Source organism: Colobus angolensis, unplaced genomic scaffold (assembly GCF_000951035.1).
Source record: "Colobus angolensis palliatus isolate OR3802 unplaced genomic scaffold, Cang.pa_1.0 Scaffold142, whole genome shotgun sequence".
Classification (NCBI taxonomy): domain Eukaryota; kingdom Metazoa; phylum Chordata; class Mammalia; order Primates; family Cercopithecidae; genus Colobus; species Colobus angolensis.
In genome coordinates this window covers 1,046,443-1,072,789 of record NW_012114511.1, presented here as the reverse complement: position 1 = coordinate 1,072,789, position 26,347 = coordinate 1,046,443, and the positions used below count along the sequence as shown (strand labels likewise).

General features: G+C 46.4%; 1 protein-coding gene across 1 annotated transcript in view; it reads right to left on the bottom strand.

Moving 5' to 3' along the window:
• The window catches only part of SLC25A48 (solute carrier family 25, member 48), a 48,664-nt gene that overhangs the window by 10,196 nt on the left and 12,121 nt on the right, over nt 1-26,347 (bottom strand). Inside the window, exons 3-5 of the mRNA XM_011935253.1 lie at nt 23,765-23,836; nt 21,452-21,710; nt 1,616-1,873 (exon numbers count right to left, since the gene is read on the bottom strand). Of these exons, the coding sequence (XP_011790643.1) occupies nt 1,616-1,873; nt 21,452-21,710; nt 23,765-23,836 (589 nt within the window). The remainder of the gene's footprint in view (nt 1-1,615; nt 1,874-21,451; nt 21,711-23,764; nt 23,837-26,347) is intronic.

Genomic DNA, 26,347 nt, shown 5'->3' with positions numbered 1-26,347 from the left:
GTAGCTCCCAAAGGAGACCTTAGACTGCCCTTGGCCCTCGGCCTATCCTGGACTCTGGTCCCCTCAGCCTCCTGCCCTTGGTCCTCCAGGAGCCTCTCTAAACCTGTGCCTTCTGCCAGGACAATGGGACCACTTCCCTGGGTACTGCCCTGGTGCACTCCCTTGTCCCTCAGCCCATGGGAAAGGGCATCACAAAATGGGATTTGCCTGCCAGGCCATTCACACCTGCTCTCTGCAGAAGTGAGAGCGGATGGGGCCTTGCAGTCTTCTCTGTCAGTCGGTACTGACTGAGCTCTTACTAGTAGCTGGGCATGAGCACAGGCACCTGGAGGCCAGAAGGTGAAACTGTAGTAAGGTGGCTAAGACATCAGCTTCATTATGTGTTTGCTATGAGCTGACAGCATGGCAAATTGTGATGATGACGAGGAGAAAGAGAGGGAGGAGGAGGAGAGGGGGAAAGAGAAGGAGGAGGACGGGGTGGAGAAGGAGGAGGAGAGGGAGGAGGAGGAGATGGAGGAGGAGGAGAGGGAGGAGGAGGAGAGGGAGGAGGAGGAGGATTCATGATTTTCTTCATTCTGTTAGATCTTTCCCATCACATCAAACATGCCATGATGCCAGCCTTCTTAAAAAGCATCCTCTCTTGACTTCCATAACCCTTCTGGCTATGGCTCTGTTTCTCTGTTCCTCATTACAGCATAGCAGAACCCTCAGAAGAGTTGTGTATACTTGGGTGCACCAATATCCTTCATCCCATTCTTTCTTGATTCCACTCCATCAGGTTTTTACACCCTTCTCTCCATCAAATGGCCCTTACCAAAATCCCCAGTGGCCTCCACATTGTTAAATTCAGGAGGTGCGAGTAGCAGGTACAAAGGCCCTGTGGTCAGGGAAGGGCCAGGCATGGTCAAGTTGCAGCAGAGACGAGTGTGACTGGAGAAAGTGAGGAAGGGGAGAGGAGTAGAAGTGAGGTGGGTGGGGAACAGGGAGCTAGATCACTGAGAACCTGGAAAACCATTGCGAGGATGTAACTTTTACCTTAAATGAAAGAGGAATGTGGTGCAGGATTCTGAGCAAGGAGGTTAAGCAGCCAGGCCATGGACACAAAATGATGAAGTGTGGATTTGAACTTAAATCCTTCTGGCTGCAGAGTCCCTGCTCTACTGTCAGCACCAGCTGTGTGACCTGGGATTGGCTACTTAACATTTCTGGACCTGAGTTTTCTCATCTGTGAAATGGGGAGACTGATTCCTGCCTTGTAGAACTAATGGCATCCTTACATCACAAAGGTTGCATTTAATAAACTGAACCATGATAATGGATTTCCTTTCCAAAGCTTAGTAATGCCTGACACAGAGTATGTGTTCAAAATATATCCCTTGCGTGAAAGTCAAATGGGCTCAAATGGGAACTGCCATTCTCATAGGTGCATAGGAAAAGGGATGAGGCTGAGATGGGAGAGGGCCAGGGGCACAGTAGGTACCTAACAAATAATTGTTGGGTGAGTACCTAAATGTGTCCTGCCCTCCCCCTGGGCTGAGAAGGGCATGGCAGTTCCCCAGCTGTCCCACTGCTGTGGCCTGCACAGGGGTGCGGCTCCAGCTGCTGCTGCCCTTACCTGCCATGCCGCCCGCCAGCCATACGGCACAGGGGCTGGGGCCTGTGCAGGCCTCAGGTGTGATCCATTCACTCAGGAACACATAGGGGATGAAGTAGAGGCAATAGCCTGGGACATCCCTCAGCAGCATGGCACTGGCCCCCCGGTACAGCCCTGCCAGGCCCTCATTCCTCACAATGGTTGTAATGCAGTGCACGGGCCCCTGGTATGCTGGCTGCTCCCCAGGAGCCACTGCCTTGGACTTCAAACCGAGGTTGGCTGCAAAGACAAGGGAGAGAAGGTGGCAAGTGACCCAGGGCGTAAGAGACTGGACATTCCCTGACACTGGAGCCAGCCCAGCCCTTTGACAGTTCCCTCTCATGTAGCCCATCAGCTTTTACCAAATCTGACCTTGGCAGCTCAAACCAGGATACTGAGGTCCCAACAAGAGCCCCTGCCAATATACACAGCCAGACTGGGGACAATCTCAGCCACATGATAGAACACCGGTTACTTTAGGTCAATACCACTACTTCTTTCGAAGCAGATGTGACTTCAGACTGTCTAGAATCAATTATGACAAGCCACATTAAGCTCTTTTTTGAAGCTAGAAAATCCAACATGCTGTGTGTGTGTGTGTGTGTGTGTGTGTGTGTGTGTCTGTGTCTGTGTACACACTTATGCACAGTGTGGCGGGGCAAAATGTATATGAGATTTGAAGCCAGACTGTCCTGGCTGCAAATCCTAGCTCTACCGCTTATTGAAAATAATTTATAAATTATATATAAAATTTAAAATCTGTAATTTTATAAAAATATCTACAAAGAACTCAAACAAATTTACAAGAAAAAACAAACAATCTCATCAAAAAGTAGGCAAAGGATATGAACAGACACTTCTCAAAAGAAGACATTTATGCAGACAACAGACACATGAAAAAATGCTCATCATCACTCACCACCAGAGAAACACAAATCAAAACCACAGTGAGATACCATCTCACACCAGTTAGAATGGCGATCATTAAAAAGTCAGGAAACAACAGGTGCTGGAGAGGATGTGGAGGAATAGGAACTTTTACACTGTTGGTGGGACTGTAAACTAGTTCAACCATTGTGGAAGACAGAGTGGCGATTCCTCAAGGATCTAGAACTAGAAATACCATTTGATCCAGCCATCCCATTACTGGGTATATGCCCAAAGGATTATAAATCATGCTGCTATAAAGACACATGCACACATATGTTTATTGCGGCACTATTCACAATAGCAAAGACTTGGAACAAATCCAAATGTTCATCAATGATAGACTGACTGGATTAAGAAAATGTGGCACATGTACACCATGGAATACTATGCAGCCATAAAAAAGGATGAGTTCATGTCCTTTGTAGGGACATGGATGAAGCTGGAAACCATCATTCTCAGCAAACTATCATAAGGGCAAAAAACCAAACATCGCATGTTCTCACTCACAGGTGGGAACTGAACAATGAGAACACTTGGATACAGGAAGGGGAACATCACACACCAGGGTCTGTCATGGTGTGGGGAGAGGGGGGAGGGATAGCATTAGGAGATATACCTAATGTAAATAATGAGTTAATGAGTGCAGCACACCAACATGGCACATGTATACATATGTAACAAACCTGCACGTTGTGCACATGTACCCTAGAACTTAAAGTATCATAAAAAAAGAAAATAAAAGTTAAGCACAATAAAAAAGAAAATAATTTATAAATTATATATAAAATTTTAAATCTATAATTTAATATTTATAATTTTATAAAAATAAAATAAATAATTGTATTAAAATTATTTGGAAATAATTCGAAATTTACCTTGGCAAGTCAGCATTTTCAGCTCATTTCCTTACGTTAAAAGAGGGAGAGGTTGTCATGAGTGCAGATAAAGTAATACATGTACAGTGTCTAGCATGGTGATTTGAACATTGTAGGGGCTTAATAAGTTATCAACTGAGACCAAAGTTGCTGACATGAGTTGGTGGCAGGACCCACAGGTTGGAGAGCTGGGTATATTCTCAGTGACTTACTCCAGCCCTGGCCAGGCTGTGCCCTAAACAGTTGTAGGGCAGAACTGGGGCTCTTGGCCCCCAGAGTCCTGGGACCCAGGGCTGCTATCTTCTTGTCTAATCTCAGTAGTCTATGCTGGCAGCTCAGGGATTGTCTCCAGGTTCTTCTAGGCATGCACATAGGCAGCAGAGACTGCCTCTCTCTCATTTGCTGCCCATCTCCTGCTCTGATGCTTGTCTTCTCTGCTATGGACCCTTCTCTGCTATGGATCCTTCTCTGCTATGAGGCTTTGATTCATGACCAGACAGACCTTCCAGACCCAGTGCAGATAAAGTAGGCTCTTGTTCTTAACTTTCCCTTCTCCAGGAAATAACATAATGTGACACGACCAGGAAAGAAATAGAATAAAGTTTGTCTGTGACCACAAGCCTATTTTGCCACCTGAGTTTAATTCTCTGTACAGTATTTCAGTTTGGTTTTACACATGCTGGTAAACAGGCAGACAGCTTTCATCATATAGGTCAATGTCCAAGTCCCCCAAACAGTCCATCTTTACCAGCGGAAATGTTAGGAGCCTTCAGCTTCATGACTCCACAGTCTAGAGATTGGAGAGTAAAGTGCAATCTGTACTTTAACTCATCCCAGAAGCAGGTGAGGTTGAAGGGGAGGCTTCTGTGTGCCTGGGAAGTGTGCTTGAACAAACCCATGCTGTATTTTCCATCTGCGAGTGGGGAAGGGAGTGAATCCCTGCCGTAACCATTAGGCCAGCTTCAGTGTGGGCAGGAGATGGAGCGAACTTCTTCCACAGTGGATCCCATAGGAGGTGAGCCAGGCTGGTAGCCACCGTTGGGGGCACAAGGCCCCTCTGAGCAATATCAGACATGATGGCCTTTGAAAGCCCACTGAGAGATCACTAGGCATATGCCTTCCTCTTCCAAATCCACGGTGCTACTGCTTGGTTCATCTGAGGAAATTTTGCCATTAGACAGAATAGATGTCATTGTCCCAATGTATAAACTTTGCCTGAGCTGCTTTCATCTCCAGGTAACACTGACTTGACCCAGAAGTCAAGGTTTTCATGAAGCAACTACGGGTAAATAGTGACTTTCAGGAGTTACTGATTGAAGGAGAGGATCTTGGTAACAATCTGCTTGTTTGAAAGTACAGATGTTGGGAAAACACTCACCAAACCTCCAACTGGCCTTGTCAACAAAATTCCTGTACTGTTTTCCTTTTCTCTGCAGAGTAAGCAATAAGGAAATTCTCTCTCATTCTCCCAGGTTTGCCACATAACCAATCTAGCTTTTATTGCTTTGGAATTACCCATTTATGGCTGTTAGTGCAGTATAATTATCACGGTGACTCCCATCACCAGGATACTGACACAACTCCAAACTGACCCAAGTTTATACTGTGAAGCTCTTGGAATTCTTTCTAACACCTTCATTCCCAATTTTTTTTGAAAAAACTTTTTATTTGGAAATAATTCCAAATTTTCAAAAGAAGCATAAAAAGTAAAACAGTATAAAGAATGCCCATACATACCACTTACCCAGATTTATCCATTGCTAACCTTTTTGCTCATTTGCTTATTTTTTGTGGGTTCTGTCTCCCACTCTCTTCACTTCCCTCCCTTCTCACTCGTGTGCGTTCAATTCAACTGAATCAATGTAATTGTCCCAGTGTCTAAACTTTGCCTAAGCCCCATTCATTTCCAGGTAACAGCGACTTAACTAGGAGTCAAGGTTTTCATGAATCAGCTATGGGTATGATGTGGCTTTCAGGAGTCATTGATTGAAAGAGGGGATTCTGATGACAACGTGTTTGCTTGGAGGTGCAGATGTTGGAAAAACACCTATCAAACCTTGAACTGACTTTGGCAACAAGACCCAAACCTATCCTTTTTCTTCTTTTCTTCCCAAGGTAAGCAAATAGGGAGTGTGTGTGTGTGTGTGTGAACATATAGACGTATTTTTACACATTCATACATAACTATTTTCTAAACTATTTCTGGGTGAGTTACATACTTGATGGGTCTTTACCCCTAAATATGTTGAAACATATTTCCTAAGAATGGAGATATTGTCTTACATAAGTATAGTACAATTATCAGTTTCATATAGCTACATTGACAGTACTTAATCTACCATCTATAATCAAATTGTCATTTGATCTTCATGGTGCTCTTTATAGCATTTTCCCCTCCAGGACAGGATGCAGTGCTTCAATCTGGAACATTTCCATAGCCTTTCTTTGTTTCTTGTGACACTGACATTTTTTAAGAGTATATGACTCCTCTGCTTGTTAATAGAGCTTTCCTGATTTGGGGTTTGTCTGACATTTCCTTACTACATTGTGGCCATGCATTCTTGGCTGAACCTCCTCCCCATTCTTAAGTCTCATTCTCAAAAGCCCCTGTTCTCCTCCTCTGGCCTCTTATTCTTGTTTTTATCAGTTTGTTTTTTAATTGAGGTATACTTTTTATTCAATAAAAGGTAAAGCTCTCAAGTGCACGATTGATAAGTTTTTACAATTGCATTCACCTATGTCATCACACTCTACAGTGGAAGTGACTTCTTATATTTGAAATAAACTATTTTGTTTACAGTCCAGTTAGGAAGAGCAGTGATTCCACAGGCTACCTATCCTTCCCTGATTTTCAAGGTAAAAGAACTCTGTGGTATCATGAGGTGTCATTCATTGAGGAGCAACCTTTCTCTGGGGCACTGGTTATAACTTACAAGTCCATCAGCACTGGCACTAGCAATAGTGGTATGGATGATTCATATTGGGTCCACAGAGCAGAATGTCATCAAAGATAGCTATTACAATTCTACGCATAAATATACCTGAGATAAAAATGCATCACACCACCACTATTTGTGAGGCCCAAAGTCAGACAAACCTAACATGATGATGCACTTATCACTTATACTGATTTTCAATTCAACAGCAAGAGTAGGAGCCATAGAAAACTATGACCAGTGTAAGACAGCCCTGCTGATAAACGGGAATAAACAGAAAAGCTTTCTTCTGGAAAACAGCAGAAATCTCCACCAGTGGCCCATGTGATGCTAAGTGCTCTCTGGCTTGTGGGGGTGGCAGAGTCGGGGGGATGCCAGGAGACTCGGCAGATAGCCTCAGGAAAACACTGAATCAGAGTTCTTGGTACTCTGATACCATGGGACCAATTTTAGTTTGTGAAAACCCAATTTTGATGACTCTTAAAAGCTGATTTGGAAAGTTACTGGAAAGTCAGTCTTGGAAATATGCACAACTGAGATCTGTGAACTTGCATGTCCTTTGTCCAAGGAACCTGAGGAAGACTACGAGGTGCCGGATCAGGACACAGCTTACAGGGAACTGCCAACTCCCAGTCTGTTGTTCCTGAACCTTCAGGGCATACATGTATATGTGAAAGGATTGGCATTAGGTATATTTCCTTCTCAAGTGAAGTGTACCTAATTTCTCTAATTAGAATTTTTTATTCTGTAATGAGGATAAAAACATTAATCAAATTTTGATCTTTTGTAAATCATGAGTGCTTTGCATTTGAGACCAACCTTTGCTGCCTCTCTAGATCAAGGGCATACTATGTTTTATTAGGATAGATATGGATTATGTACCTCAAAAACTGCTGCCTCTCTAGATCAAGGGCATACTACCTTTTATTAGGATAGATATGGATTATGTACCTCAAAAACTCAGGATGCCTGTGATTTCCTTTGTTTTCCCAGCTTCAATTAGGGCCATCTCAGGCCCCCTGCACCTACGTAACCAAGACTAGCAAGATGTCCAAAGTCAATGAAAATAGCAACCCGCTGCCCTAGGACATGGAGGAGGGCCCAGGCCTCCTGCCTTATCCAGCTCAGACCTGGCCAGCACACCTAAACCCACAGGCCATGGCTATCTGGCTCTGCAGCTCTCTGTGAAGTGCTAGTGCCTCACTGCTGGCCTCCTGTTTAGCCTGGAAGGTAGATGGTAGATGCTTAGAAAGTAGATGCTTCTGCAGGGAGTTTTATTTTGGGGGGTGGGGGTTGTAGGTCCAGGTTTCACCAATCCTAACAGGTACCAACGCAGCCATCTCTTAGGGCACATCCAACTTCAGAAGGGCTGAGCTGGGCTGGACACAGACTGGGGACGCCGGATCTACCACTATTGCCCCTATTCCAGAACCCAGGGACCCAGCCACAGAAAGTCACTGTGCCTTCCTTAGACACAAACACAAAGATGTTCCATTTATTTTCCTTTCTCAGTCAATGCTATTCAATGTCTTCAATGGGCCATGACTTTGGAAACAGTAAGGCCAGCAGAAACACAATGGCTGGCCACTGAGGGGAGCAGGGCTGGCCCTCAGGAGCACAAAGGCCTGGCCACTCTCTGGAAGAGAAAGTGCTCCCAGCCTCCTCTGCTGTGTGGGTATGTGGGTGGTGGAACAGGAACACAATGTAATTTCTCAAGAGGCCACTTTCTACAGAAAATCCTTGACAAATCAGCCATCCACAAATAAGGATCTGTGGGTCACTAGTCAGGGATGTGCGGGTTTTCACAAGGGTTCTATGTCCAGTAAGGCTCAGCCAGTGGGAGTCATTTCAAGGCACCCCAGAATCCATGAGCATTATGCATTGACAGAATTCCTACAATGTCTCACACATACATATGTGCCCATTTTTCTCATATGTGTAGGTGCTATCACAGGTAACACAATAACATTTTACTTAAACATACTAGTAATCCATAGCAGCTTCTTGACATATTTGTTTTCTTAGTCCACTAATACTTAAAAGTACAGCTGCTGTTTGATGGGTTGGACCATACTTTCCATATTAACAAGGCGCTCTTAGAAAAAGGGGCCTGCAGCCCATGCCAGAGGCTGTGCCCCCTAGTATGGCTTGCCTCTGTTGCTACTGTTTTCTGAGCATGTTGTTTTGCACTTAGTGTGGCGGTGAGTTTCCTGTTGACAGGAATCATACACTGTGGCCCGAGTCCCATAAATATCTCAGCATCCACTCCACGGACAATGGAGCACCTGACTTAGGCAGGTCTCAGTACTCCCAAGACTCACACCCTTGGCATTTGTCAAAAGGCTGGCCCTGACTGATTCTTGGGTCAGAGGCTTTAGATATTAAAGGAAATTCCAAAATCAGGGTCTCACCTACAGCACTGCTTAGATGTGATGGAAGCATCCAGTAACGTGGCTGTACATCCTCCAGCAGACAGGCTGGCTCTAACATCCTCAGTTTGGGTTTGAGCTTGAGCAGGCTGGTGGACCCCTCAGATCACTTCCTAGGGTATTACCAGCTGTTGCTAAGTTCCTCTTGCTAAGAGTCCAGCAGTTTCCTCATGACCTGAGAGGCCCAAGATAGGCAGATGCTTTCACAGAAAGAGCCCTGGATTTGCATTCCTATTCAGTTGCTATTTAATGTACAACCCCATGCAGGAGATTCAATCTCACTGGGTCTCAGTTTCCTCATCATCTGTGAAAGGGGGAGAAGAAGTGGCCTGTCCAACTCATTTGGCTTTTATGAACGTGAAAAGGGAATGTTGACAAATGTACTTTACTGAAATGCATGCCATGCAAATGTCTCTTACTCAAGGCAAATAGTTCTTATTCCTATTTTTATCACCCTGTCCTTATATGACTCTGGATTCTGGAAGTGCTGGACCTGCCAACTTCAGGCAGCTGTGGCCTGCAGCCAAGTCTACTGAGGGAGATCACTGTTGCCCACATGGGGCCAAGAATGACGAATACTGGTGTTAAGTCCAGAAATCAGGACAATACTTGCTGTTGTCAATTGCTTTAAATAAACATGTGTCACCAATGTACGTAATTTGTACAATGGTGTACTATGCACTACCATTAATGTCTGGTAACCATGTGGGACAACTGTTTGAAAAGGACAAACTGTTCAAAGGGTTCTAACTAGTCAAACCGTTCAGAACAAGGACTTCTTTGGAACTGCATGGCTATATGCTTGGCCTCTCTACAGACCTCCTCCCTTCACTCCTGGGCTGCCATTGCTCCAGCTCTCACTTGCTGTTGGCAACCCACAGCCTACTTAAGAAGGCCCAGGCTATACAGGCCTGGGTTGTCTTCAGGTTTTTGGGTTCCTTTTCATGCTCCAAGGGTTCCTGCCTTTCTGCATAAGCTTTCATCTTCAAGGGTTGTGTGTCCCTTCAGGGATTTTAACTTTCTTTCTGCATAAGCTTTCATCTTCAAGGGTTGTGTGTCCCTTCAGGGATTTTAACATCAACAACCCCTACCCTGTACTGGGAAAGTCTTGGAAAATCTGCTGTTCCTTCCCAAGGTCAACCTGCCTGGAGAAGAATAATTTCCTTGGTTGCCACACATCTTCAAAGGAGCAATAAAACCATGTTGCTAAAGAGACAAATGGATGCACTCAGGGCCTCAGAGGCACAGCTGATGACCTCCTAGGCAGGCATCTCTGAGGATTCAGGGAAACTGCAGAAATGTTTTTGCCTTATTTTGTCACCATGCAGATTCTTGTGCTCAGATGGCTTTTTGGTCTCACCTGCTGAGACCCACCTCTCAGCTGGCCCTCTCTGCTGTTCCCATCCAGCCCAGCTTGTCTGCTCTTAGCATGTCCAGAAATTAGGACCTTCTTCACCTCAAATCCTGGCCACGCTCTGATTCCTTTCTACCCAGATTGTCTTCAGTATGATGGAGCCAGGTCTTCTGACATCAATTCCCTCAACTTCCTCCCACTTGCCCTCAAGAATCTCTCTGCATTTTTACTTTCTTTCTTTCTTCCCTCTCAACTTGGAAATGAATGCCTTTTCCTTCTCCATTGCCTTCTGTCTTTGTCCCCATCATCACCCCAACTTTAGCACTTTTCCCCTCCATATGCTCCTTCCTCCTACTTCAGTAACACCAATTTCTCAGGACTCAGTTTCTAGGGGTCATAGAGTTACATGGCCTGCGGTAATTCCCCACCTCCCCAAGGGACAGCTATGTGAGCATGGACAAATTATGTAATTCAGCCTCGGTTTTCTCATCTGTAAAATAAAGATGATAAGTGGGCCTATTTCATAGGGTTGCTGTGATGATAATGGAATGGGCCTTAACATGGTATAGCTCAATACATGGTATGAGCTTGATAATTTTAACTACAGTTATTAGTGTTACTGTAACTCTCTGCTCCTTCTCAAATTCCTTCAGTAAATCTTCTTTTTGCTGCCATCTTCTGCCTTATTTGCAGCTTACTTGGTGTTTGCATCTAATGTCACAACCTCAATGGTCACTTCTATGCCTATTGCATTTGTGCCTCTACCTGCAGCCCTGATGCTTCCAGGTGTAGTCTCACAGGCACCTCACACTACACAGACCAGGCCAAACTCATCCTGGTCTCACTCAAGCCTGCCCCTCCAGCAGCAGCCACAGTAAGCATTGATTGATTACCTGCTCCATGCCAAGAACCATCTTACATGTTTCATTTGCTACTTAATTCCCTGTGTGGGGGGGTTCCACTTGTCTCATTGTCATCCAACTTTGGGATCTTCAGTCACTGTTGACACTTACCTCTCTCCTGCTTATGCCTAAAGCTCGGCCTGCTGCTTCTATATCATCAGGGCCTCTGGATCTGCCACCCATCTCTGTTTCCAAGCCCAGGGCCCCAGGTCTGTGGCTGCAGCCTTCAAATCAATCTACCCACTTCTACAATTCCCACTACTCTTCCACCCCTTCCAGAGGCCAGTTTCCTCTTCTCCAGCACAACTCTGATTGCATCATTCTGGTGTCCAAAGTGCTTTACTGCCTGCTGAATATAATCTAAGCCTACCCTCGGTGAAGAAATCCAAGTTCTTCCCAACTCACTCGGCATCTTCCAAAACCCCCACTGTCTGTGCATTGCTTGTCTGTGCTAACCAAAGGCTCCCTTGTCCCACCATGTGCCTACATTTTCCTGCCACAGAATCTTCCCCTATGTTGTTCCCACAGTGTTAAAACACTTCTCCATCCCATGTCCCCATCTCTAAATGCTACGTAGAACTAAAAGACCTGATGAATGGCCACTTCCTTTCTGCAGGCTTCCTGATACACCAAGCCAGAGTCAGGGGTTCCAAAGCCTTTCATGAGGCCTTTCTCATTGAAGCACACATCTGGCTCCCCACCAGACTGCGGGCACCCTGAAGGCTGGGGCTTCCAACGCTTCTTTATCCACTGTGCCTGCCTCAGAACAGGGGCTCAGGAAATGCTTGTGAATGAACAATTCACAGTGAATTCAAACAGGTGTAAAACTCAGCCCCTTGCCTCCAGTTGTGCCTGGTGCAATGACTAGGATAGTCAGCACAGAGTTAATGTTCGGTCCTTCCCTGATCCTCCCAACTCCAACCTCCTGTTATGTAGAGGGGCTTTGTGATCTACACATTAATTAGGCTTTTAATGGAAACACAGATCTAAACACTCCCAGATGGGGGAGGAGTGAGTGTCATTAACCATGAACTTCTAGGAAGGACATAGCTCAGGCAGCAGAGGGACTACTGGTCTGCAGGGCCACAGCCCTGACTTCTAGCTCTGGCTCAACAGGCCACCTAGTTAGGCTCATGCCCATGCAAAGGGCAGTGATTTTAAAAGGAAGGGTTTTTTCACAGGTGCCTTACTGTCACAGGCACATCCAACTGAACACAGGCCAGTGTCTCTCTGCTTGCCAAGTGGCAGAGGCCCCAGGAGAATACCTCTGTTAATTTGGAAGCATTTACACAGGGCAGAATTACTGGTTATTGTGCAATGGCAGTCAGCGTCAAACAGAAATTCCCTTTAAATGTAAGCAGCCACTTATATGATTTGGTAAAGCTCTTCTGGATAACAATTTCATAATAAGTACCAAGAATGTTAAAAATGGCCACACCCCTTAACCCACTCATGAATCAAAGAGCCTACACATTTAGGGAAATAACCCTAAATAAAGAGAACTCTTTATGAATATATTCGCTGATCACATCACTATTTTTAAAAGAGGAAAAACTGCAAACAACCTAAATATTCACCAGTAGGAAGATTGTTAAATAATACATTTACTAATAGCTAACATTTATTTCACATTTTCTATGTGCCAGACATTGTGCTAAGGTCTTCATGTATAATACATTTCATTGCATCCCAGCTATAAAGTAGCTATTATTGTCGTGCCTGCTTTGCAGATGAGTTAACTGAGGCTCGGTGACATTAGGTGAGTTGTCCAACCTTTTTTGGGTTCAGTGGAAGTAGAATTAGAAGCAGGTAGTCTAATTCTGGAAGCTTAATTCTTACCATACTACATAGACCCTTTCAGTGTGTGTGTGTCTGTGTGTGTGTGCATGCATGTGTATTTGACGGACTAGTGCACATCCATTTTAAATATTGCCCATCTACTCAAAAAATTTTATATGCTATTTTAATAACATAGTTAATGTTTCTGTTATAATGCTGAGTTTAAAACAGGACATGAAATTTTCCATATAGCATGATCACAGCTTCTTAAAATCTTTAATCTATGTATACAGAATGGAAAAATAAACACATTAATGTGTTACCAGTGGTTGTAATTGCATGAATGGGTACTTTCTACCTCTACTTTCAATGTTCTGTAGCTTGTAGATTTTCAACCATGGATCACCACTAACAGACAATCAGGAGGGGCTGGCTGAATATACACTGGCTGTATATTTGCCAGTCCCCCAACCACCTGAGCTGGGCTCTCACCTCAATGTGGCTTCCAGTCCACCTGTCACATGTCCCAAAGTGAAGAAGCCAGAGACTTCTTGGCACCTGGCTTCCATATGTGTGTGCTGTCTCTCATATCACATAGGATCACCCTGGAAGTGGACTGGCAATCCTGAGGCAGAACCACAAAACCTGATCAGTCTCACAAGCCCTGCCCAAGGCTGCCTAGCAATGCCCACATGAGCAGAGTCAACACATGGATTGGGCCTGACCCAGGGCACAGACCACAGGACTGCAGCCATCCCCAGCCTTATTCTATGCAATTCACAGAACCTTGGGTTATATAGCTGTTTGTTTTTCATTGAATTACATGATCATTCCAACCAAAATATCTCACATAAAAATCTACCTATTTGCCTTCTCTTAAAAATCGGAGGATCCAAGCACATCAGGCCACAGGGCAACATTCAATTAAAGTGGGGTTGTGGCCACTCCCTTGGACAGGATGTGGGACCAGCTTGCCACAGTCCCCACTACTCCCAGCTATCTCTCAGACACTGAAGCTGTCACATTAGGCTTGAACTATGCTTTTCTAATAGCAGACTGAGGCAGAAGATAAAATATGTTCTGTGTCCAGGTTTCAATCAAAAGAGGAAAAATGAAACATAGGTTAGGAGAGCTGTGTTCTCAAGAAAAATGGGAGAGGATTCACTTCCCAGATACCTCTTCTCACTTATGAAACTACTTCTGCAAAAATTAGATCAGTGAGAAAATTATGGCAGTTGGGGCAACCTAATCTAGCTAACTCCCCTTTTGACTTTATCCTTTAAGCTGCCTTGATTATTTCTTGGCTTAGGCTGAGCTAACTTTGCCAGACATTCAGTTTATACTTTAAATGATAATCGCCCTTCCCTAAAAGTAATGAAAAGTCAACAGGCTAGAGGGAGGAGAGGAGCCTGAATTCTGCTAAGGTATAGACATAAAGGATTGCCAGTCATCACTTTGGAGGTCACAGATATGCAACTTTCCCAATTACTCCTGCCAATAACATCACTGCAGGAACAATCAGCATTGTGAAGCCCAAGATTAGCCCTTTGAGATATCTTTTGAGGCTTTTTGCATGTCTGACACCAGTGGTACCAACTCACCAGCCCTGCTCCTGGACCCACCAACCCTGCTCCCATGGCCCCACCCAGAAGCAACAACATGCATAGGAAGACCATTTCCCACACCTCTATGATTGCATGCCAATCAATCAGCAGCAAGCACCCATTGCCTAGCCATCTCCATCCCTTCCCACAAAACTGCCTTTGAAAAAAGCCCTAACCTATAAGCCTCCTATGAGATTGATTTGAGGAATAACTCTGTCTCCCACGTGGTGTGGCTGGCCTTGTGTCAAACAAACTCTGTATTTACTGCAAAGCCGAGGGAGGTGATATGATTTGGTTGTGTCTCTACCCAAATCTCACCTTGAATTGTAGTTCCCATAATTCCCATGTGTCATGGGAGGGACCTGGTAGGAAATAATTGAATCATGGTGGTGGGGTCTTTCCCATGCTGTTCTCATGACAGTGAATAAGTCTCAAGAGATCTGATGGTTTTATAAAGAGGAGTTCCCTGGCGCACGTTCTCTTGTGTGCTGCCACGTAAGACGTGACTTTGCTCCCCCTTCACCTTCCGCCATGTTTGTGAGGCCTCCCCAGCCATGTGGAACTGTGAGTCAATTAAACCTCTTTTATTTATGAATTGCCCAGTCTCAGGCATGTCTTTATTAGCAGCAAGAGAATATAGGAGGTTATATGTATGTCAGCTCCCTGTCCTGATGAGTCTCTGAGTTTTCTATCTCTAGCCTAGAGGGTTCCTGAGGAGCAACTGAAAGAAAACTACATTTCTTCTCATTTTCTGGAGGGATTCCTGGCAGAAAACACTGCCTGGCGACTCTTTGTCAGCCTCCCCTCCCTTTCCCAGTAGTTAATCCTGTCCAACACCTGCTGTCACCAAAGTTCTTCCCCCAAGCAACTGAGGGCAAGTGAGATCAGAGGGGGCAGCCCAATGCCACAGAATTCACACCCATCCCTTGGAACCCACAAGCTGTGCCCATTACTTGGACAATGTCATTTTGGAGACATGATCCCAGCCTACTTCTCCCTAAAGTTTGAAGCTATTTGTGTGCATGACAATTTTTTGCAAAGACCCAGGTGGCCCAATGTTATCAACATTGTCATAACCTCAGCGTCTACAAATTCTGGGGCAAAAGCAGAGATGGCAACAGTGGCTCTGAATCAGACCTCCTCCACCTCCCACTAAGGGAGGGACCTCAGGGTATGAAACCTCTCTGTGCCTCAGTCTCCCCATAGTAAATCTTCAGGAATTAGGTTGTTGTAAATATTAAACACATGCCAAGCTCCTAGCATAGTGCTTGGCACACAATTAGGGTTCAGTAAACATGGGCTACTTAGCTACTACTGCCAAGACCATTTTTATTCAGCCCAGATCACAGAAACTTGTAGGGATACGGCAGAGGTGGGTCCTCCAATCTCGGCTTTTACTCTCCCTCCACTCACTCAGTGAACCATCTTTGTCTTTGGCTTTGCTCTTTGTGCTAAGCCCATAAGCCCTGGCTCTAAGGACTCAAAGCTTTGCAGGGTTGAGAAATATTTGCCCACAGAAACCTCCCATGCCTCTTACTAAGAGCCTTCTCCATGCTCCCAAAAGGCAGGTCTCCTGGCACACAGGGAAGAACACAACAAACCCATGTTCATTTTCTGTTGCTGCCTCGGGGGTTTATTTAAGAGAACCAGTTTCCTTCTGGTACCACAGACAAATAAACAACCTGAGGCCACAGGCCATGGGCAGATTGCCATACAGGAGGCTCAGGGAATCTTACCTATCCTGAGACATGTCAGCACCTCCCATGGCTCCACAGGGTCCCTGTGTTCTCACTACTCAGAGTCTTACCCAAAAGACAGGGCCCTTTAAGGATCTCGACTTCCCAGATGGGAGATCTGGAGGGCCCCAGGGAGGCCATGTCCCAGGCTTCCACACATAGACAAGGCAGGCCCGAGTGGCCCTTAGCACTACCTGGGCAGGTACACAGCCGTACTTCCAGGCTCTCCTCCCAGCCTTTCTCCCACCCTGCTCCCAAGCCCTCCTTGACCCCAGCCTGAGAGCCCATTCTATTTCCCTACCATCATGGTTTGTAGGGACCCAGTTCCTCTCTGGTTCTCAGCTGGATACGGCACTGTAACAGAGACAGGATGCAGTCTTTTGTTTACCACTGCATTCTCAGCACATAGCCCTGCACCTGGCACCCAGTAGGTGTATAACTATTGTCTTGCAGATAAGTGAACAGAGATGGCAATCATATCTGCCTCATGCTGTCATGGTGGGTATTAAAGAAGGTGATGGGTGGACAGTACCTTACGTGGTGTCTGGCACACAGTGAGCATGTCACATTGGCAGCTGCTAATGGTGGCTGCTCAGCTCCCGAACACTGGCCAGGAGCTGTGCACCCTGTTTGGAGGCCATGCTTGGGTTCAGCCACTCCCTTGACTGCCTCCCATTCTTCCTCTAGTCTCCCAATGCTTCTAGCCTGGCCTCAGGCTCCCCTATCACTCAGGGCCTGGTATGACACCATTCTAGCACACTGTACAGGGAAAGCTGGGGTGGAGGTGGGCAGGACAGAGGATAGAACAAGATGTTGTCAAGAAACCTTCAAATGTCCCAGACTTTCTTAAGGAAAGTATTTCTTGGGAAACACCTCTCTTGGTGTCTAAGCTAGCTGAGGGCCCGTAACAGATACTTGCAAACAGACACTCACAAACCTACCCCCATTTCCTCCCCTCCCAGGGACAAGGTGCCAGGTGGTAAAGGAGGCAGGGCTGCTCCCAGCAGTCAAAGAGCCTCATTGCTGAGCATTTTCCAACACCTGAACCCCAAACAGTTTTAAGACATATGGAGATTTCCTTTCCCCTAAGGTAAGCTTTTCTGAGGTAGTAAGGATAGAGCAAACAGCCAGCATGGGGCCTGGATGCCTGGGTTCTCAGCCTGCTCATGACAGCCTTCATTCCTTTACATCTTTGCTTATGCCTCTGGGATGGGACAGATCAGCAAAGGTCAAACATTCCTCAGAGGTGCTACCCTTGGGTCAAATTAAATTGTACCAAGACATGACTCAATATGCTGAAGATGAAGGTGAAGATCTGCCGGTCCTGTGTCTCCCTGATGGCCCCATTTGTTTTCCTGCATCTCCCCATGTGCTGCAGTGGCCACTGGCCTTGGGGCATGTGACACACAGCATTGGGGCAGCCAGGCCTCAGGCCCTCCATGCGCCCTAGCAAGGAGCAGCAGCACCATGCTTAGAGAATGTGCAGACCCTGTCCTGGGCAGCTCTGGGGCTGGGGCTGGGGATGCTAGGCAGGGATGCTCCTGAGCAAGCTGCTGGGGCTCTGGCTGTGACACATGCTGAAACCCAGCCTCCCTGGGCAGAGAGGTCACACAGGGACTACTTAGAAGGTTGCCAGGGAAAGGAGTCTTCTCCACAAGGGCCAAGATCAAGCTGGAGACTGTCAGCCCCATCAGATGTCTGAGGTGACAGGAAAGGACTCTGGGTCCAGTTCTTCCATTACACAGGAAAGTACTACGGGCCCAACCTTTCCATTACACAGAAAAGGAGCATGAGGCTCAGGAAGGGCAGTATCTAACCTGAGGAGACAGGGAACTGAGTGGTAGAGCTGAGAATCAAAGTACCTCAAGGTACTGAAATACGTCTCCTACCACTGCAAGCCTATCCTTCCTCCAGAGCCGGCACTCTCTCTGCTCTGCACAGCAAGTGCCTTCCTGTTCTTTCTACCCTCCTTCGGGAAAGCCACTGCCAGCAAAGATGCAGAAAACTCTTTCCCAGTGAGGAGGAACGAGAGATAAGGTTTGTGGTTCAGAAATGGCTACATCGCACAACAAGAAGTGAAACTCTAAGAGGAAAGGCAAGGGCTGAAGGACAGGCAAGGGCAGGTAAGGGCAGGAGGCAGGTGGTCAGGAGCAAGGCCTTGCCTGCTGCACTTCCTGGCATGTGGGCCAGGTGAGGTCAGGACTCTGGGCTTTTGGATGAGACATACATGCGTAGGAGTCCCAACTCAGCTGGGACTAGCTTCGTGGGGATGAGACCAGTGTGTTCATCCAAGCACCATGCTTGGCTTAATGCTTTGCTGTTGCCATTGTAAAATATGGCATAATTTTTGAACAAGGGGCCTTAGCATTTTGCACTGGGTACTGCAATATTTGCCTGCAGAGACCTCCCATGCCTCACTCTCACTGGTGGCTCTCACTCACCAGTGGCTAATCGTGTGTTCTTGAGTAACTGTTTTAACCTCTGGGAGCCTCTTTTCTCATCCGTAAAATGGAGATAGCAGCACCTGCCTCACAGAATTGTTACAAGATGAATTAGGAGAACGTATGTAAAGTTCCTAGCGAGTACCTGGCACATACCAAATACTTAATGACAGTTACTGCTTCAGATTAAATAGTATTAAAACCACACCTTGTTTTATTGTACTTCACTTCATTTCACTTCACAGATATTTCATGTTTTACAAATTGAAGGTTTGTGGCCAGCTTGAGTCCAGCAAGGCTATCGGCACCATTTCTCTAACAGCATGTACTCACTTGATATCTCCGTGGCACATTTTCATAATTCTCACAATATTTTCAACCTTGTTGTAATCGTTATATCTGTTATGATGATCTGTGATCTTTGATGTCACTAACGTCCTTGTTTTGGGGCACAACAAGCTGCGTTCATATAAGAGAGTCAGCTCGATCATGGCTATTCTGACTGCTCCACTGACAAGCCAGCCATTCCCTGTCTCTCTCCCTCTCCTCAGGCTGCCCTGTTCCCTGAGACACAACAATATTGAAATTAGGCCAATTTGTAATCCTACAATGGCCTCTAAGTGTTCAAGTGAGAGGAAGACTTACAGTGTCTCACTTAAATCAAAAGCTAGAGATGATTAAACTTAGTGAGGAAGGCATGTTGAAAGCTGAGACAGGTCAAAAGAGCTAAGCCTCTTTTGCCCAAGAGTTAACCAGGTTGTGAATGCAAAGGAAAAATGCTGGAAGAAAATTAAAAGCACTACTCCAGTGAATACACAAATAATAAGACAGTAAAATCTCCTTATTGCTGGTATGAGGAAAGTTTGAGTAGTCTGGATAGAACATCAAATCAGTCACAACTTTCCCTTAAGCCAAAGCCTAATCCAGAGCAAGGGCCTAACTCTCCTCAATTCTCTGAAGGTGGAGAGAGGTGAGGAAGCTGCAGAAGAAAAGTTTGAAGCTGGCAGTGGTTGGTTCATGAGGTTTAAGGAGAGAAGCCATCTCCATAACATAAAAGTGCAAAGTGAAGCAACAAGTGCTGATGTAGAGGCTGCAGCAAGTTATCCAGAAGATCTAGCTAAGAGAATTGATGAACGTGACTATACTCAGCAACACATTTTCAGTGTAGACAAAACAGCCTTCTATTGGAAAAAGATGACTTCAGGACTTTCAGAGCTAGAAAGGAGACATCAATGCCTAGCCTCAAAGTTTCAAAGGACAGGCTGACTCTCTTGTTAGGAACTAATGCAACTAGTGACTTTAAGTTGAACCCAGTGCTCACTTACCATTCTGAAAATCCTAGGGCCTTTAAGAATAATAATCAATCTGCTCTGCATGTTCTAGAAAAGGAACAAGGCCTGGATGACAGCACATCTGTTTACAGCATGGTTTCCTGAATATTTTAGGCCTGCTGTTGAGACCTACTGCTCAGAAAAGAATATTCCTTTCAAAATATTACTGCTCATTGACAATGCATCTGATAACTAAGAGTTCTGGTGGAGATATACAAGGAGATGAATGTTGTTTCCAGGCCTGCTAACACAGCATCCATTCTGCAGCCCGTGAATCAAAGAGTGATTTTGACTTCCAAGTCTTATTACTTAAGAAATATATTTCTTAAGGCTATAGTTGCCATAGATAGTGATTTTTCTGATGTATTTGAACCAAGTAAATTGAAAAACCTTCTGGAAAAAATTCACCATTCTAGATGCTCTTAAGAGCATTTGGGGTTCATGGGAGGAGGTCAAGATAGCAATGTTAACAGGAGTTTGGAAGAAGTTGACCCTAACCCTCACAGATAATTTTGAGAGCTTCAAGGCTTCCGTGGAGGAAGGAACTGCAGATGTGGTGGAAAAAGCAAGAGAACTAGAATGAGAAGTAGAGGCTGAAGATGGGGCTGAATGGTGCAATCTCATGATAGTATTTAACAGATGAAGAGTTACTTCTTATGGATGAGAAAGAAAGTTTTTCTCGAGATGAAGTCTACTAATGGTGAAGATCCTGTGAATGTGAATGTTGTTGAAATGACAACAAAGGATTTAGAATATTCCATAAACTTGGCTGATAAAGCAGCGGCAGGGTTTGAGAGGATTGACTCCAATTTTGAAAGAAGTTCTACTGTGGGTAAAATGTCATCAAACAGCATCTCATGCTATAGATGAAACTTTTGTGAAAGGAAGTCAATGGATGTGGCAAATTTCATTGTTGTCTTATTTTAAGAAATTGCCACAGTCCACCTCAACCTTCAGCAACAACAACCCTGATCAGTCAGCAGCCATCAACTTCGAGGCAAGACCCTCCACCAACAGAAAGATTACAACTCACTGAAGACTCAGATAATTGTCAATAATTTTTAGTACTAAAGTATTTTTAAATTAAAGTGTGTATATATATATATATATATTTAAAACATAATGCCATTGCACACTTAGACTACAGTAAAGTTATGTACATCCCTACTTCATCTCACACCACACCTCAGATATTACATGTTACATGAAGTACACTGTAACACGTAATATGTAGTCTAACACGTAAACTGTAGTCTAAACATAACTTTAAATGAACTGGGAAATCAAAAAGTTCATGTGACTTTTACTGTGATATTTGCTTTACTGCAGTGGTCTGGAATCGAACCCATGTCTCTGAGGTATGCCTGTAATTACGGACGACCAGGTGACAAGGTAAATGCCTTGCTCAATAAAAGGATTTTAACAACCACGTCCCAAATCCCACAAACCAAGAAAGGGCCACAGGTCCCAGACACCAGCCTGTGCTCCCCCGGCCTCTTACCATCCCGAAACGGTTGTGTCTGCATCTGCAAACGGATCTTGATGAGGTCCACGGGCCCTCCTAGCCCGACAGAGACCACACCAGCCACCATGCTGGCCAGGAGCAGGTCCGAGAGCATGCGTGGAGCAGTGGCCTCGGGCTCCCCGCAGTGGTGCTGGCTGAGGAACCGCTGCGTGTTACTGAAGACCCCAAACACCACGGAGTTGTAGACGGCAATGCTGGCAAGGGGGAAGGACATGCCCTTGAAGAAGCCAAACACCTGCAGTGAAACCCAGAAGGAAGAGGCGTGAGGACCCGGGGCTGCTGTCGCAGGGCCTGCAGGATGGCAGGGAACACCACCGGGCACATCTGCCCAGGTGTCAATGAAAAGAGGGGAAGAGGGTGCTGATGCGACAGGACGCAGAGGGTCGGGGGCCGCTCAGGGGCAGGCATCCTTGCTCTGAGGACAGTCCAGCTTCTGCAAGCTGCTTTGTTTCCTATGGGTGGTGTCCTGGCCTGGAACCCACATGTGCCGGGAGGGGCAGTGATCTTGGGCTGGAAAAAAGTCAGGCTGTGGCCACGGGGGAACCTGAGGAGACCTTAGGAGCAGTGGGCTGGCCAAGCACCACACGCCCCCACCTCATACACCGCAACAAAAACATTCTCCAGGCACTGGCCAGGGGCCAGGCCCTGGGGAGCAACCACAAGAAAGAAACGGCTTCTGCCCTCACTGAGCTCATAGTCTGGGGAAAGTAAGGTGCAGAACAAATTGACAGGCAGTTACAACATAGGCAGCCTGCTAAGCCTGTGATGTAAGACAGGGGTTCCCCAGATCCCCGAGGGGTGCCTGGGCCAGCCTGTAGATGAGTGCCCACGAGCATGGGTGTCTCCTGACAGAAGTGGCTGAAGGGGTTACACAAGGATGCAGGATGCTCACACACGGGCTGCAGGAGGCTGAGGAGGGGGTGCTGCAGGCTGGGGTTCGGTCCCTTCCACACGGCATTCTGGATGAACACCACAGATGTGCTGAGGAAAACCGGAAAATTCCACAGGCCCTTGGAGGAGTCAGGGCAGCACATGCACGCCAAATCAAATGTGAGAAAGTACTGGGAAGCTATTGTGCAGACTCCAGGCTGTGCACAAACCCACTAGTCCTTGCTGCACACACTGTACCCTGGCTGCCAGAGGCAGGGTGCCTCACACATACCAGCACATGCACACACATGTGCATATATACACACATGTATGCACACACACACGTGAACACACCCTGCTTCACACTGTTCTTCTATCACAAGACCATTCAGATAACTTGGATGTGGCTTAGCCATGAGCTGCTGTGCCTCAGAGAAACCGCCCACAGTCCTCACCAAAACCCCGGTGCTGGGACGCAGGCTGGCAGACACTGTCAGGAATGTGTGCCAAAAGGAGAATCAACAGCCACTTTCAGGGGACTATGGACTCCCACAACACCACCCGGGAACACCAAGTGCTAGGCTTGCAGTGCTCGCCCCAGTTGTAAAGCAGCCGATCAAGGGAGTTACAACAACACCCTGATGCAAGACACACTTCATCCGTGGGAAAACTCTAGGTGCTTGCAGGAGGCTTCCGAGCCCCAGGGCACTTGTTAGGATGGAGCCCGGGGGAGACAGTGGCTACAATGGGGCCACATTTCCAGTGACTCAGAGAAAAGTCAGAGGGCTGCGACAGGGTTCCACCTGATGGTTTCTTTAAATCAGGTCGTTTCATTCAAAATTTTAAAGTTGATTCTAAATTCCAGAAAGAGGGGCCTCAGAAAGTCTTCCTGGAGCACATGCCAATTCTCAAGAAGGGAGTCTGATGCACCTTCTACAAAGTATCGTTCAGTTTTCCCTTTGGAAAAGGAACACCTCAGGTCACACGGTCTCAAGCAACCTGGGCGCAGGTAAACTCTGGTGTCTAGGCTCAGACGTGCCTGACTGCCGCCAGGCCAGAGAAAGGGAGGTCTATCAGCACACGGTTTGCCAGTCACTCATTCCTTTGTGGAAAACTGAGTGATCGCCTTGTTTTTGCAGGAATTTTCCACACTGAGGCTCCAGATTCTTCAGGATTTCTCCATAGTGGTTACACAAAACTGGAGTTTTTCTTCACTTATGCTGTGGTAGGTGGCAGGGGTGAGTTTAGGTAACACGTAATATTTGAGGTATGGTGTGAGATGAAGCAGGGAAAATCGAGCTGAGTGTGAAGAGCAGAATGAGAGGTCCCCACCTGCAAGCCGGTGTGGGGCTGTGGCCCTGGTCCCTAGCCCGTGGGGTCCCAGGCAGGCACCACTCCACCTGCCCAAGGGGCACTTACGCTCTCCCTCCTGTACACCATGCGAATGCAGCTGAGGGTGTTTCCGTAGCCGACGCCAGCCTGCAGGCGAGTCTGTGGAGAGAGGCAAGGGCATGGATTGGCTCTGAGATTACTCATAGCCCACTGCTCCAAAGATGCCCAGAGGGAAAGGCCCTGCTCATAGTGACCCCCACCAGCAAAGGGTCTGGGTTTCAGTCCAGGCCAGGCTGCTGCTCTGTTTCTGGCTTGCACTGCCTCCCTCCAATGTCCCATTCAGACTCACTCATTGCAAAGCAGCCTGCTTTGCTGAAAGAATGGCAAAGGCCAGCTAGTTGTGCCGAATGATTGTATGATCCCCGCCTCTTGAGTATAAAAACTAAACTGGGACTCTACCCTATCTGCTGTCTGTCACTGCCCCCTCCAAAATATCCTTGGGGGAGACCTGCTCTTCTTGTCCCTAGAACCACCACCCTAGGCCTCACCCCTCATCCTCACCAGAAACATGGCCTGAAGCCCTCTCTGGTCTCCTGCTTCTCCCTCACTTCCTCCATTTCTCTTTATATAACAGGCAGACTGATCATTTTCAAAGGTCAATGAAGCCTCCAGTGGCCTCCCATCAAATGTAGGATAAATTCCGCACTCTCCCTGAGACTGGGAGGCACCTGTCTCTCACCCCATGTGCCATCTCCTCTCCCCGGGCCCTGCATGAGCTGCATGTTCCCAGACCCTGCAGCAGCAATTCTTTCCTGCCTCCATCCAGCTGCCCCTACTGTTCCCCACTTCTGGAAGGCTCTTCCTCCAGCTCCTCCTCATCTTTTAGGTCTGAGTCGCAATGTCGAGTGGCCCTATGTGTTTGATTACATAGGGTTTACGTTGGGTCACCCAACTAGGGTAGGCCCACCTGTGTTACTTTCCTTTCACCTCCAGAGCTGGGCATAGCGCTGGCACAGCGGTCCTTTTGCACTGACTGAACAAGGACTGTATGGCTAAGGTGTGGTGGCCTCTAATGGAGGCTGGCTTTGGTGACCAGGGGCAGCAGCTGACAGGCCCAGAGGGTCTGAGTAAGTCCACTCAAGAGTACCCCTGCCCTAGCCTTAGAGGGCTCCACTTATTTTAAGATGTGCAGCCTATAATTCTCCATCAGAACACTCTGTCAGCATGCACAGCATGTCATGCCTGTGCATGAAGGTGCCATGAGACCACCAGAGAGGAGATTCTATGCGGCCCAGTTTGCAGTGAGAGGCTGGGACCCAGAAAAGCAGGCTAGCTCTTCACACAAACCACCTGAGCTCAGCTCTGCAGACAAGTGGAGGAGGCCCTGGAAGGGTACATGTAGTTAAAACGGTGATCTCAGAGTTGAAGATCACAGGCAATGTTTTCCTGCATGGGACTTGCCTGCATTTTCCAACTTTCCTACAATCAGCAGATGTTACTTTCATTATTTTTAGTTTAGGTAGTTTAAAACTAATGTAAAGTATACAAATCATATGGAAATAAATTTTCTCAAAAACAACAACAACAACAAATTAATGTCACATGTAAGGCTAAAGCTTCATTGGACCCACCTTTGCTCTCCCCCTGCTCCTCCCGAGTTTATGACCATGGCTAATAACATGGCCAAGAGTTTGAGAAGCACCCATTTAAATAGTTTTATAAACATATGTAGCCATAGGAAAATATAGGAAATAGTACACACCCTGTTCATAAGTATTACTTTCATAATCAGAGAAGTGTGTTTACTGACTCACTCAACCAATATTTGTTCGGGGCCTATTTTATTGGAGGCATTATTCCCATCTCAGGGAATTCAGCAGTAAAGAAACCAGAGTCTGCCCTCATGGAAATTACAATCTGGTGGAGTCAGAAAAGATGGTCAATAAAAAGTAATTCCCAAGTAAATATATATTTTAGATGAAGACAAGGACTATAGAGGAAAATAAACGAAGGATAAGAAGAGCTGGGTGATAAGAAGGAAAAGGTAATTTTAAATTGGGTGGGGGAGACCCCCTGGAAGATGCAGCAAGATGAGAACTGGGCCTTCAAGGTCTTCTTGTTGAGCAGAACCACAGAGGCCTATCTCGGAGTGGGATGTCCACAACCAGGACAATGACTTGGGCCAGGGGGTAACTTAGGAGGTGTTGGAGGGGTGCAGGTCTCTCTCTGTGCCCCATGTAAGGCTGTCATGAGGTCCAACCCTCTCCCAGGGCTGTCCCTGGAAAGTGAATCCACAGAATGTTTGACTACCACCCACCCGCTGCAACAAGTAATCAAGTTCCTGCTAAGAAAATTGAGAGGTTGAGTCACTCAAGCCAATAATACATGAAGGAACTCAACCTGAGAGCCAAACCTAGATCACAGAATAATTTCAAAGCCATGGAACAAAGGTCTGTCAGGCATGCTGAGCACTTGGGTAGGCTGGCACTGAGGCCAGCAGCAAAGCCCAAGTCTCTAAGGCCCCCAGTGATAGCAGGAGAAGGCATTTAATTGTACCAACTGCATACTGACCATCATATAAAACTGACCTCATGAAATCCCACAGATGCTCTAAGGCACTGATACTGGCCCCATCTTACAGATGAACACAACTGAATATAAAACTGACCT